This window comes from Talpa europaea, assembly GCF_964194135.1.
Source record: "Talpa europaea genome assembly, chromosome: 5".
Lineage (NCBI taxonomy): Eukaryota > Metazoa > Chordata > Mammalia > Eulipotyphla > Talpidae > Talpa > Talpa europaea.
The window spans coordinates 114723130-114738528 of NC_140071.1; the positions used below are offsets into that span (position 1 = coordinate 114723130).

Below are 15399 nucleotides of genomic sequence, written 5' to 3' on the forward strand. Positions count from 1 at the left end.
AAATTAAAAAAATAAATAAAATGTAAAGAAATAATAGATGAAAATGTCCCAGAGGTGAGGATATGTGCTTCCAGTTTAAGAGGGTATAAGTGAATGCTTGTTACAATGGATAATAAACCAAGACACATAGTTGTGAAATTTGAGAACATGGGTGATAAGGTTTAAATATACTGCCAGAGAGGGAAACTCATTCATCTTTCAATTATCACCTCTGACTGAATCTTTTTTAAACTGGACAATCCCCTTTTCTGAATTCCCAACTGTTCACTGTTCACTACATCTAGCATACAATTGGGTACATTGGAAGTATTCAGAAATACCAAAAAAACTGGTAAAGTTTTTTTCTTCTATCTTTTCCCACCATTCCTAGATATAATTCAAATGGTGGGTGGCAGATAAGTGGCTCTGAGTTTGGGCTTTCTTTTTCCAACCACACTACACACTGCTGCCAGAATACTGTTACATAGCAATCGCCCTTTTGCTCTTCCCAACAATACCTCTTCCCAACTAACCTACCTTGTTGCTAGGCATTCTAGAAATGAACCACATCCTACCATCTCTCATCTACTCCTTTCCAAAAAAAAAAAATTTCTCCGCTCCATTAAGTCTATTAAATATTGATAACTGTTTTATTTATTTCAACTCAATTAAAACAAGCTTCCTGGCCCAAGCCATTTTCTCAAGCTATATATTTTTCTCTTCTTCATTAACAAGGTTCGAACTAAACTAATATAAATGTTTCTACTGTTGCATCCCACTTAACTTCTAAAAAAAGAAGAAAACAGGAAAACAAAGGACCTGTACATAGCACCCAAAGTACTTTCTAATCAACTCTTACCATCTAAATTACACATTCTGGCAAATTTGCCTCTGAGTATTTGGGATACCAATTACATCTTTGCAAATTTTTTTGTATTCTCCCAAATTGCAGAATAGATAGTAAAAGAGAAATTGTAGCCTGATGATGCCAAATGCTCTCATATATCATTAACTGCTGACTTTGAGCATTATCAATAAAACAGATCCTATTCCACAATATACACAAAGAAAAATGTAAGCCACACACATTAAATACGTAGTCCCAAATCATTCTAACAGATAAGCAATATTTAAGCACATTTCCGGACAATAAAGACCATTATACAACACCAATCAAAAAAAAGTCCTTATTCATTCAGACTGAGATAAAACAGAATGGAACAATGACCTCCACTCATATAGCCAAAAGAAACTTAAAAATGATTTTTTCAGTAAGCAATTAGTGTGTGAGTGTGAGTGTGTGTGTGAGTGTGTATAAAAATAAAAAAAAACTCATTCATGATGGCTACCTTCAATAAGAGACCAGTTCCCTAGGAGCTTTCATTTTATTCTTTAATTTTAGAAGTCTACAGCAAAGACTAAGTATACAGAAGCTGGCAGCTAACAATGACAGTTTTCATTTCTGACAGAAGAAAATAAAAAGCACAACTGCAAGCAAAACTATTTTGTCATCAAGACTTCTCTATCCATTACAATCATGTATAACAATATATGCAATGCATAAGTAAGCAGGTCTCACCAAAAAGAACCTGGTAACTGACATCATCGGGAACTTTCAAAATATTTACAGCAGACGAGAACCATATACTTACCCAAAGTAGGATGTAAATTAAAATTTAATTCTCTATACAGAACTGTGTCCAGCAGAGCGGCTACATCTGCGGATATAGCACATGCATTGCATAAGGCAGTATTTTGGTGGACAGGCTGCAGTCCCAAAAGGGGCACAGAAAAGTTCCTGCCCGCAAAAGTCTTGAGTATACAACCCAATCTAAAAGTCATTCCCAATCTTCATCCCAGTCATTCACTATAAGAATTAAGATAAAGGAAGAGGAGTACACAATCAGGTTTTGAGAAAAGTTAGTAGGCTGCTGTATATTGCAGAAGTATGTATTACTCACTCTTTGACTGCATTTGCGATCATATAGAGGGAAGCCAGAAGTCAGACTTGATATACCAAGTGTAGTATTGACCTGCAAGTCCTATTAATTTTAAAAGTCAATTGCTTTGTCCTATACTGTCCAGTCTTCTTTAGCAACTCAAAGAATGCCTAAGATTCTTGAAATATCTTAAACCATGAGAGAGATTACACCAATGTTCAGTGTCATACAGATTACAAGCAATATGCTATCTTCCTTTCCATTTTTAGAAAGAAAATAGAGAAAAATAAACCTCCAATTTTGACAAGATTATAGCATGATCTACATAATAGTATGACTCAAAATAAAAATCACAACATATAGCAAGGATCATTTTACTTGGCATTTGTTAGTATAGGCTGAAAATTCACATGCTTGCAAAAGTGGAGATAAAACAACAATGAGCAAATTTGTAAGTCACCAGGAAGCTGAAGGTTTGGGGGAAAGGTAGCTATTTTCACTTTAATTTTGTCCCTTGAGTAGTGGTATGGGAGCAGACTCAAGAACAAAAAAATGAGAGCAACCAAGGATAATTTACTAAAATTCACCTTAAAAAGATTGAATCTGCCATCTTGGATCTCTGCACCTGGTGTAACTTCCATAGTACAGTCTTCGGCCTAAGTTAAATAACATATTCCCCATTAAGATACCATGTAATTTTTAATTGATAGGCCATATAAAGACAAACTAGCTGTGGCCAGTCAGTGACTTGAAACTACAAACATCAGATAATCATTAATAGGAAACTGAAAGGGAAGGAATGGATACAAACATAGTAAAGAGACTGGAATTAAACTACCATATAGCATTTAACCACCTTTACAGGGAAAAATGATTTATCTGGGGAGTAAAAGTGGGACAGTAGAAAAGGCAGTAATATTCTGGAATGTCTACTAATTACCGTAATTTTATTTGTAGTGGAGGTAACTGGTATAACTTCAAGTCCCATTCGTATCCTCTTTTGCTTTTCACAGTAAGCTTTCCAGGTATCTTCATTAAACCCATAATTAAAATAATCAGAAAGATCAGCACCTAAAAATGAAGCACATTTTTAGTGTACAAATATTTGAATTCTATTTTTAGTAGCATATATAATAAACGATAAAAATATAAATTTAGAATTCAGTCATAATACCCTACCTAATTTTACCAATTCTGTTACCTCCATAAAGCAACAAGTCTATAAAACACTTTTATCAGAATTATTTCCTTTAGAAATGGTATTAAAATAAAACATGTAAGTCTACTTTTACATAATGCAAAGCTACCATAAGATTTAATAAGTTGCATCATTCTTCATTATGTGGTTAAGAGAGCTAAAAAAAATTGAAAAAAAAAATTCTAAATTTATGCTAAAAACACTTTTCTAATGACTGCTTACACGAAAAATCTCTTAAAAATTCAAAACAATCTTACCTGGTTTACGCCATGGTTTATCTTCAAAAGAATCCAAATCTACCTCCAAGAGTGGAACTCCATTAATGCTTCCAGGTGCATCAAGGTCTACCCCTTTGACCTTGGTTCCTATTTATAAATTACAAAGTGGTGACAAAGCTATATTAGTAAGAAACTGAAAGATATTAGTAGAAGACATTAATATATTTTTACTATTGCTACTAAATATGACAATGGTTCAATTTAAAACATTAGCTTGATGTTTACCGTAAGTAAAAGTAGGTGAGGTCAATCTTTATGGTGTAACTATAAAATATTCTGGATAGAAAGATTAGGAACTTTATATTTCTTATAACAATAGAAAACTGCTTACTTCTTTGTTGTAAATCACTGTTTTTGTGAGCTAAAAAAAATTTCTACCATTTTAAAGGGTTATAAAACAAAACAATCAAGTGAAAAAGAAAACAAATACCATATGACAGGTGCCCTATGTGGTCCACACAGCCTACAGTATTTATTATCTAGACCTTTACGGAAAAAGTTTGCCAATCTCTGGAATGTGGGGTCAAAATCTGCTCTTTATTGAGTTGTAATAGCTATTACAATCTATGACCTATTCAAATACATGCCTTATTTTCCTATGGATGCAGCTGCAAGTACAAATTTTACCTGTTGTTCCATAAACTCTGCCTCCTGTCTTGATGTTAAGATTTACAGGTGTTGTTCCATAACTCCTAACCAAAAAACCAACAAAAAGATTATCCTGAGAACATTAAAAACAGTACTGTATTAAATATAAACCCAGGGCCTCCCCAGTGGTGCAGCGGTTGAGTGCTGGGTTGCGAAGCTGCCCGCAGCCTCTGCAACGCCAGTTCAATCCCCGGCTGCTCCCCAGCCACCGGAGGAGGGTCCCACATGGCGCGCAGGCCTCTCCTGCCGCCCGCTGCTCCCCTCAGCAGTGTACTGCGGTCCTTCTGCCTGCTCTGCTCCCCGCTCTGGCTCTGGTGAATTCTCTCACCCTCCCACGCTTCTGACTGTACCAGTGCATGTATAAACAAAACAAAACAAATAAATAAAAAAAAAATGCCTCTAAAATAAATAAATAAAAATATAAACCCACATAGTAACTGGATAGACATACATTTTAGAAAATGTTTTAAGTTATATTTTTTTTAAATATTTATTTATTTATTTATACAAGCACTGGGTACAGTCAGAAGCGCGGGAGGGTGAGAGAATTCACCAGAGCCAGAGCGGGGAGCAGAGCAGGCAGAAGGACCGCAGTACACTGCTGAGGGGAGCAGCGGGCGGCAGGAGAGGTCTGCACGCCATGTGGGACCCTCCTCTGGTGGCCCGGGAGCAGCCGGGGATCGAATCGGTGCTGCAGAGGCCGCGGGCAGCTTCGCAACCCGGCGCTCAACCGCTGCGCCACCGGGGAGGCCCTGTTTTAAGTTAATTTAATATCTGTCATTGCTCTGTAAAATAAAAGTATTTCTGGGCCTCCCCGGTGGCGCAGCAGTTGAGCGCTGGCTGCCCGCAGCCTCTGCAGCGCTGGTTCGATCCCTGGCCGCCAGGCAAGGGTCCCACATGGCGCGCAGGCCTCTCCTGCTGCCTGCTGCTCCCCTCAGCAGTGTATCGTCGGTCTGCCTGTTCTGCTCCCCGCTCTGGTTCTGGTGAATTCTCTCACCCTCCTGCGCTTCTGACTGTACCAAGTGCTTGTATAAAATAAATAAATAAATCTTTAAAAAAAAATTTAAAAATAAAAGTATTTCTTAAAGCCTGACTTGTTTTCAACCTCAAAACCCATCATCTGCCATTAACTCAATATCCCACTATAACAAACTTCACACGAAATTTGGCTAGTAAAAAAAAAAATAATAATAATGTATACCCATTATCATGATTTCCTCATCTAACATTACTCCAGAGCTTTGTTTGAAACCTGTAATATTTAGTTAATTCAGTAGATAGCAATCCTGCAACAATGAAAGTTCTCCATTTTATCCCCAAATCCAGTAACCTTCTTTTAATCCTTTCTGCATTTGATATTAATAAATCCTCTTTTATATCCCATGAATACTTCATCCATAAAGTGAATCAATTTACATGAAATTAAAAAGAATAAGTCTAGAGCAAAAGCAGAACAACATTAGATGGCAAGCAGGTGGTTAATGACTGAGGAGAAACAATAGGGAAGTTTCTACAAGGCTAGTTATGTTCCATATCTTGATCTGGGTGGCAGTTACATGGATGAATGTGTGTGTATGTGTGCATGCACATGTGTGTATACATATACCAATACTGGCCATAACTACTGAGCTGTACTTTTAAAAAATGTATACTATACATGTGACAGAGGGGAAGAAGAAACAAAATTTGCAGTTAAGATTCAGGTTCAGGGCCTCCCCGGTGGCGCGGTGGTTGAGCACTGGGTTGCGGGGCTGCCCGCAGCCTCTGCAGCGCCGGTTCGATCCCCAGCTGCTCCCCGGCCACTGAAGGAGGGTCCCACATGGCACGCGGACCTCTCCTGCCGCCCGCTGCTCCCCTCAGCAGTGTACTTTGGTCCTTCTGCCTGTTCTGCTCCCCGCTCTGGCTCTGGTGAATTCTCTCGCCCTCCCGCGCTTCTGACTGTACCCAGTGCATGTATACACAAAACAAACAAACAAATAAATAAAAAATGCCTCTAAAAAAAAAAAAAAAGGACTCAGGTTCAGACACAAGTTTATCAATTATTAGTTGTGCAAGTCATTTAAAATCCAATGGACCTTTCATAAATTTTCTATAATAAAAGTTTACAGATAGGGCCTCCCTGGTGGCAGACGGGTTAAAGACAGCGCTATCATGCGACTGCCAGCCACTGCAGCATGAGTTCGATCCCTGGCTGGCCAGGGAGCAACCCACATGGCCCAGCAGACCTCTCCTGCCTCACCCACTGCTCCCCTCAGCAGTGTAATTCAGTATATCTGCTGGTTCTGCTCCCCAACCTCTCTGATGAATCCTCTCACACCACCACCCCCACCCCACCCCACACCTTGGCTTACACCCCAGTTCTTGTATGCATAAATAAATCTTTAAAAAAAAAAAAAAAAAAGAAGGGCCTCCCTGGTGGCAGAAGGGGTTAAGACCAATCTATGAAGCTAACCACAGCCACTGCAGCATGAGTTCAATCCCCGAACAGGGAGATACCCACATGACACAGCAGACCTCTTCTGACTCTCCTGCTGCTCCCCTCAGCAGTGTCTTTCAGTCAATCCACCTGTTCTGTTCCCCACTCTGTCTCTGGTGACTCCTCCCCCAAACCTCTGGCCTATACCCCAATTCTTATATGCATAAATAAATCTTGAAAAAAAAAAGTTTACAGATTGATCTCCACTTTTTTGTATAATGTATTCTTGTATGAGTGGAAAAATCAAATACACTAAAATCAACTTACAATTACTGGAGAAATTAGGGAGAAGGGGATCATAGGGAAGTGGGCAGGGAAAAAGGCTCAATTTCCACAGAGCAAATGTGAGACCTCAAATGACAGACAATGCTTATGATATTACCACATTTATGTTACTTAATTTGGCTCTTTACCCTCACAAGTCCAGCAGGATTTGTGAAGACTCACTGCTTTTGGTTTGCCTAATAATTTCCTTTTATTTTTGCCTCCAATGTAGTAAATTCATATGACTTAGGTCATTCATTTACATTAGCACTATCATTTTTGTTTCTGCTTAAAAAATAAGGGTAAATGCAATAAAAATATTCAAATAATTATATAAACCTCCACTGCTATAAATACAAAATGTATTAGATAGCCTAAATTAAATTGTTACTGTCAATCAGAATCATCATTATCAATTTGAAAGGTTTGATCATTTCATTAATTCATTTAACAATGTTTGAGTACCAATAATACAAAATAGTGTTCTGGGCTAAGGACAGAGAATGAGAAGCTAGAAAAAAGATATACTAGGATTATGCTATAAACCCAAAATTATTTAAATGGGAATGAGGAGCACACAGAGTTACTTATTCCTAACATGAATAATTTAGTCCCTTATTGACTCTGCTTCCTAAAAAGTTACTAGGATTTTTAAATCATATAGGCATGCTATAATACAAAACTGACCATTATAATAATAACTGACTACCCTCAAACGTTCTGAAATAATTTTTGAAAATTTCGCTGAAATATTAAAACATATGCATATACTGGTTGATTTCAGATAAAGTTGTTTAATGAACTATAGCGAAATTAATGAAGATACTCGATGTTCCCCATGTATAAGTACCATATTCTACATCCAATTTCAAAAAACGGGTAGAAAACATTAATTCTTACTCAAATAACAAAATCACAATCTGCACTTTAATATCATCCCTCCCCTCTAATATTTCTGCAAGATTTTTTATGTGTTCAATGAGTTAATACCAATTCATTCACTTGATCCACTTTATGGAATATAAAATTCGAGACAACATACTGACCTAAAAAGCCTAAAAGACAATCAACAACTTGAAATATAAACTGAAGAGAGAAAAAAAGAAATACTTTTGATACTGTTTTTATTGGAAAAATATTTAAAACCTAACTCAAGTCTGGATAAGTAGAAAAATGAAGAACACAGATGCAAACTACATTTTAAAGTTTTCTAATTCTAACTAAAGAATTTGTAGTACTCAATTCACTTATAAAAGCACTTTTTATACTTTTAACATCGAACATACCACTTCCATGTAACTTTATCCTAATTAACTTTACCTTTAAGAAAGAAATATTTTCATGGTGAAGCTTTCTCAATTGAGATGTAATTCCTATATTTGCACATTGTATTCAGTTCAGAGGTACAGCGAAATGATTTGATATATGCATAAATTGCAAAATATTTACCACAGTAAGTTAACAACCATTACCACTCATAGTTGCACATTTTCTCTTAGCAACTCATGGTAAAATTTTAACCTGAGTCGTTTCATATCATACTAAGATGGAAAATGTACAACAGAATTAGCCACTAATGGTTTTATAGAAGCACACAGTTGTTACTTAAAAACAACTTACCCATACTGTGGTGCTCCCGTTTTAATGTCTCCTATAGTGACATGAACATCGTCCTCATCATCATCACTGTCACTATCACTATCATCTTCAGTCTCAGTCACTTTCTATACCAATATAAACAATTACAAAAGACATTCAATAATCTAGTTCAACATCTAACTGAAAAAGTAACCATTGTGCCTTTTTTGAGCTACAGTTTGAGAAAAAAGCAAACTCACAGCATTGCTAACTATTTCAAACTCATTTATAATTGACATTCTACATAATAAAAAGATCAAGAATGTGAAATAAAACTTTTCTCAGCATCGTTTTTTTTTGTAAAGAACACCTCATGTTTTTTGTTTTTGCTATTTATAACTGCCTCCTTGCACAAAGGATCTAAGGTAATATACTAAGACATCAAAAGACAAAACTGTAAAAAATAGGCATTTGAGGAATTCTTGGCAAAAAGAATATTCAAGTAAAAAAAATTAGTTATAATAGCAACAGTGTCATGTTAAAAGCAACAAACAGTTAAAGGGCAGCCACAAATTCATGGCATTCATTTACACCAAGAAAAGGCTCTGCATGCAAATGGTTGAGTAAATACTTTTTTCTGAATGAAAAAAGTAGAGTCATGTTTATAAAGGTTTTATTTTGCTCTAAAAGGCTTTCTTATGCTTAGTCAAGAAACAGTAAGTAAAATAAGCCAATCGCCTAGGCAAAATACTTTTTCATATAAAAAGTTCAAGCATGAAGAAAAGCAATTTCCTTCTTTTTACAGGAGCAGAATGCTAAAATAGCATTCACACCCAAAAACATCACTTTTAACAGGCCTGAGATCAGACACTGTTAATTTATATTAAAAATTATTTGCTAAATTATGATGATCAAACTCAGGTTGCAGGACACAACTGAAAGCCATAAGCATTTAAAAAAAAAAAAAGGAAAGGAGTAAACATTGAGCCTTTCACATGCTGTATTCCATCTAAATCTCTTCCCACTATTCTCATTATGTAACAAATGAAGTAGCAGATATAAGAGGGATACAGAAAGTCACATTAAATTTTGGCTTTCTATCTAAATGAACTGAAAAAGGAAGCAAATGGATTTCAAAGCCTTAGGTTACCGGTTTGGGTACTCCATTTTCAGCAGTTTCTTCTTCAATTCCAGATGGTGGATTAGCACTACAAACAACAAAAATAAGTATACACATGTCTGGTATTATTTTTCTGAAGTAAGATTATGCTGGCATTTTTATGTTATGTCTCTTTTCTAAAATTATTCTATCCATTGCGTGGTAAGAACACTAACGGTAAAAAATGCTTTATTCCACTACTCTTAATGCCTTGCATAAAACAAGTATTTAACATTGGTAGTAGGATAAAACTGCTTCCACAATTTAATTACATCAAATTTGCAATTTGATGGTGAGGTACAATGAAGTTCTTTTTATAAGAATGCGTATCACATTTAATCAATTTTACTTATCCTTAATATTTATTGAACACCCACTGTGTGCCAGGTACTACTATAATTGTCAAGGGCTATTTAACAGTTTCCTCTCTTCCTTGATGCCTAAGATACTCAGATTTGTGTATAATTACATTAGTACCCAGTCAACATACATGCTTCTTACTAGTTTTTATTTCTCCAGTCTTACTAGATATATCTTCTTTGTTGTACATAAAAAAGGAAAATTTTAAAGTTAAAATAAATTTATATAAGTCTGCCTTCCAACTTGACACCAATGAGCTCCAGACCTAGTTCTGATGAATTAAAAAACTAATTACTTTCTAAAGACCAGTTAATACCTGAATTTGCCCTGTTAGAACAAAATTTATATATAACAGAACACTCTTGGTCCCATGAAATTCAAGTATGTAGCCACTGACCATCAAATATAATCTACTACTATCATGTAACTGTTTTCTTATACTTTTAACCAGTTACAACTTTGACTGGGAATTGACCATTAACTTCAATAGACAAGGAAGGGAAAATGACCTACAAAGCAAACTCACACTTAGTAGGATTTCTAAAAAGAAAGTCCCAGTATTGACATAGTTAAGAGTTCCTTTTATTAGACTGTTGCTAATCTCTTCTGAATACCTTTGCTCCAAGAGTTTCCCTAACAATTTCATTTCCAAGTAGTATTTCAGAAACACGATCCCCAAATAAAATAAAATGTAAGGTTAAAAACTAGAATTTTTGTTAAATGTTCATTGTTCTGCTACTACTTAACCCAAGAAAACTACTTAACCCAAGAAAACAAAAATGCAACTATAACTTTTCAATACATTTACATCTTGCTTAAACAAGGTGCTAGGTAGCCAGAAACAAGTTTAGCTGGCTTTATATTTCACAAAATAGTATGTTTGGCAAAAACTTAAGGATGGCTAAAGCATGATAGAAGTGGAAACAGCGTAAGGCAGTCACACAGAAGCTGGGGTAAATTCTAAAAGGAACTCCACTCAGGTAGGGTGTACCTAGGTGGGTAACAGAACACAGGTTTGGCAGAAGACAGTCTTCCCCCAAAAGACTTTTAAATTGATCACCATTAAAATGCTAGAAACATAACATATACCTTTTCAAAACAAAATTTTAATTCTATTCAACAGATTCAGCAACAGTTCTCCATATAAAGTTTCAATAAGGAATCTGAAACTCTGACAGTGATGCTCAGAGAAGGCAGAAAAGTTTCTCTCTAATAAATTTAATCAAGTTGAGAGCTCAGAAATTAAAATTAAAGCATATTCAATCAGAAAATAAGCTTTGACAATTGTAGCCAAAAATATTAATGGAATAAAGATTATTTCATAAAAAAACATTTATACCACATAATAAACTAGTTTCTTGATCAACTGAAAAACATGCTATAAAATATTTAAATCACTTTTATAACTATAAACTATAGAAACCCCAATCTTGTGGTTGAGATAAGGGCTAGGAGCTGGGCTGGATTATTCAAAATCAAATAAAATTTCAGGTGATATAACAATGAGGAAAAGTCTTCCAACAAAGGTGTACTCTTGGGTGTAGAAGAATACTAAAATTTCAGATTTTCCTCAGCTACTTCTATTTCCTCTTTTCACTTCTTCCCACTATTGACTTTTTAAAAATAGTTTTACTGATAATACAATTCACACACCACACAATTCATCCATTTAAAGCATACAGTTGTACAGCGTTTAAGTATGTTTAAGAATACAACCATCACAACCATCTAATTACAGAACATCTACCCCAAAAATGTTTTGTACACATTTGTCCCTAGCCCCAGTCCTGGCAACCAATAAACTATAATACCTTCTGTGCCTACAGATTTACCTAATCCATATATTTAACACATATAGAATGATAAAATAGGTAGTGGTTTTTAACTGGTCTTTTCACTTACCATGTTATCAATGGTTCATTCATATCAGAACTTCATTTCTGTTTCTGCCAAGCAGTATTTGATTATATGGATACACCATTTTATCCACCCACACTGGATAAAATTTATGGATTTTCATTTATGGATATTATGAATAATTTTGATATGAACATATATGTACATATTTTTGTATGGGTATAGGTTTTCACTTCTTTAAGACATATATTGGGGAGTGGATCATATGGTAATTCAGTTTAACCTTTTGACAACTGCCAGACTATCATCCAAAGTGGCTATACTATATTACAATCTACTCATGTATCAGGGTTCTAATCTCTCCACCACCTCACCAATACCTATTTTTACCTTTTTTTAACTATCCCGGTGGGTATGAAGTGGTTACTTTCTACACTTTTAAATCTATCAACGTTCTTCAAAAGCACTTTTTAAAAAAATTCCTCTTTCATTACAGGCCAGTAAGGCTTATGGCAAAGTAATGTCAGCATTCATGTACTGGTATACAAGAGTTGTTCTGAAGTTCAGAGTAAGTTTCTGACCCCCCCCCCCATTAGATTCTGTAATAGTCTTACTTGTTTAATAATATAACAAAGAAAATGAATCTTATAACTCATTATTCCACTTTGCATTTAAATAAATATAAAATGTTTCATTATCACTTTGCATTACATCAAAAATGTTCATTGTAAAAGTAATTTAAGGGGTACTTTATTTTTGAAGCTAAAACTTTCTTCTCAGCAGTTTATTGGTTATACTGTATACTCAACTATTGAGTTCATGTTAGAGTAAAAAGTAGTGAACAGTCAGAAGTATTCAAACCCTCACTTCAAAAATTTTGTCTCCTAAGCTACTAGCAAGTAGACATGGTGTTAGATTAGGTCCTGAAATAGGATTTAACAGATTCAATGTCTTCCAACCTTTAGTCAAAATGCTATTAACTGTGTCAATGATTATAAAAGAAATAGTTCTCACGAATTTGCTGATGGAACCACTCTTTTACACAATCTGTATAAATAGCAACAAGAAATTTCACTAACCTGGCATTTTCTTCTTCTGGCCTTTCAACTTCATTTTCATCTAACAAAAAAAATACATAAATAAATAAGTAAAATTAACAAACAAACCACTCTTAAAGAAACCAGTATTATGAAAAATCTTAAGTGATCATCACAAGCACTAACCTAGGTCCTTTGCCAAATCACTGTGCACATGCACGTCCCATGGGCCTATAAGCACATCCAAAGTTAGATCACCTTATAATGATTTAACAAGATACGTCTTACGAAAAAAAAAAATCAGTTTTTATATCTATAAAGCTTAAAAAGTACTGAAGATTTCTAGATGTTTGTACAAGAATCCCTACACATTTACATTTCAGAGTATTGCTATGATACATACATGTTGCCTCCAAATTTTACAGGTTTATCAAAATCAAAGTTTGTCAAAGTCACATCATTAAGGAGCTGCAAGGTGCCCTAACGAGCACTCTCACTCTAATACTAAGACAATCAAGAACATACTAACATTAACTTTCAAATCTAGTGCAACAGACAAGGGGCTGTGACTTAATAAAAGTTAAAAACCAGACGTCAAAGAAGTCCCCTTCCAGCGTAAATACAAAACGCACTACATTTACTTGGGGAAACACGAACACATGAGATGATACCGAAAACCATAAGCCTAAGGGACATGAGGTACTTCTAGGATGTGGGTTAAAGAGCAGTCTCTTGAAAAAGAAAAACTTCACCTTAATACAGGAGACATTCGGGGTTCTCTTTATGGGCCATAATGTATTCCATCTCTTTCTTTCTCTCTCTCTTAATTAATTATTTTTTAAGCACGACTTTGAGACAAGGAGGTACCCTTGCAGGTGCATTCCATACAAACTGACCATCAAGAAACAAGACGTTAGTTTTATTTACAGCAGCAACTTTATTTAGCTATTACAGAAAAACTGTTTCTGAAAGGCACACGGGCAAGACGTCCTACACGCAGCCAAGGGGCACGAAGAGACACACCAACATACCTCAGAGGCAATATAAGAAACAAGAGTTAGGAACGTGGCGGCCGAGAAGCCAGGGCGCGGAGCAGGGCCAGGCGGGGTGGGGGGGGGGGCACGGCCCGCGCCCGCGCCCCGGCCCCGCCACGGCCTGGAGGGTGCACCCTGGGGGCGTGGGCTGGGCGGGCGCCGAGGGGGCGGGGGGGACGCGCACGCCGCGCTCGGCCTAAGTCAGGCCGGAGCCGGCTCCGAACCAGCGGGCCCAGGCGGCGGCGGCGTGAAGGGCGCGGGACGCCGGCCGTTTGGCGGCCGGGAAGGCAGGCCCGAGAGAACCCGGGGGAGAGAGAAGGGACAGGAAGTTCCGTACCGCCATAAAGCCACTCTTCCTCCTCATCCCCTCCGGTCCCGCCGCTCATCTCCGACACTAGGCGCTCGACCTCGCCGGCCGACATGGCCGCCCCGAGCACAACTTAAAAGGTGGTGCTACACAGCCCCCTCCAACCCCTTCCCCAGCCTCGCTGCCCGGGGGCGCGAGTGTGGGGCCGACCCGCCGAGGAGCGAGCGAACGAAGAAAGCGCGCGACTCAAATCCCAGGAAGACGGCCGCAGCGGCGGCGAAGGCGACGGCGGGGAAGCAAAGACGCCAGCGCTGGTCCGCTTGCGCACGCGCAGGAGCTGCCGAGCGGCGCGGCGTCTCGAGGTGGCTTCGCTTCCGCGGCGCGGCCACCTGGGCCTGCTTGCGCATGCGCGCTGCCGTCGGTCCCGCCCCTATGGAATGCCGGTTTGCCTCCGTAGCTCGAGGCATTTTTTTGCCCGGCGCGCTGCTGACGCCAGGCTTCCCCTCCCCCAGCCTGCCTTCTGCTAGTCAGCCTTGCTTTTGCGGACGTTTATAGTCTATTGTTCCTTTTTGTCCCTTGATCGTTTGTCTTCACCATTTTCTTCTGTCATCTTGCAAAAGATGTTATTTGATTCTTTACGTGACCGATTCGTCGCGTGTTTCTCATTAAGTTGTACTTGAAAAATTAAATAGCAAAACTGATAGATGATGAATGCATTCTCCCTGCTAAAATAAAGCATTGCTGTTAAGGCCAAAGACTCCCTTCATCCGGTACCCTCTTTTGTGAGATAGCTCTTGTTTAATGTTCATCTTTCTGTAATTTTCTGTACATTTACTTCACATGTGTTGCATTGTTTTGGCGGGAGACCCTGAGGTTAACGAATTTTTAAAGGTATAGTTTTGTGTTCACCGCTGCTGGTTTCCTTTTTCTTTCTTTCTTTCTTTTTTTTTTTCAAATTCAAAAGTGTCTTCAGATGGTTTCCGTGTCAGTCAAACCTTGTCCATTTTTAACTGGGCCCTATAGCGTGGCTAGTACAAAGTAAATATGGGTATTTTCTCATTGTACATTTAGATTGCTTTCCACTTTTCACTTTAACAATAAAAAAGGTACAGTTTCAATTTTTTAAGCAATTTCTTGCACATGTATGCAAGTGGTCCTTCTAGATAAATCATAAAGTATGTATAGTTTTTATTTTAGTAAAAAATGCCAACTTTTCAAGATACTTTTGAGAACACATCTTTCAAGGAAGATGATACCTGAAAGGTCAAATCGGGTGCTCTTAAA

The 15399-nt window shown here is 37.3% G+C and overlaps 1 protein-coding gene across 38 annotated transcripts in view; it reads right to left on the reverse strand.

Moving 5' to 3' along the window:
• FIP1L1 (factor interacting with PAPOLA and CPSF1) overlaps positions 1 to 14230 on the reverse strand; it is a gene marked incomplete at both ends in the record, with an annotated part of 61158 nt that extends 46928 nt beyond the window's left edge. For 11 of the 38 annotated variants that reach the window (XM_084233945.1, XM_084233927.1, XM_084233939.1 and 8 more), the window contains 7 exons: positions 2860 to 2990; positions 3375 to 3482; positions 4023 to 4087; positions 8404 to 8507; positions 9512 to 9569; positions 12817 to 12856; positions 14146 to 14230. In XM_084233945.1, the coding sequence (XP_084090071.1) occupies positions 2860 to 2990; positions 3375 to 3482; positions 4023 to 4087; positions 8404 to 8507; positions 9512 to 9569; positions 12817 to 12856; positions 14146 to 14230 (591 nt within the window). Of the gene's footprint in view, positions 1 to 2506; positions 2576 to 2859; positions 2991 to 3374; positions 3483 to 4022; positions 4088 to 8403; positions 8508 to 9511; positions 9570 to 12816; positions 12857 to 12960; positions 13006 to 14145 lie in introns of all 38 variants that reach the window. The other 27 variants (XM_084233934.1, XM_084233946.1, XM_084233933.1 and 24 more) reach the window with 7 other exon arrangements.
• Between the last annotated feature and the right edge of the window lie 1169 nt (positions 14231 to 15399).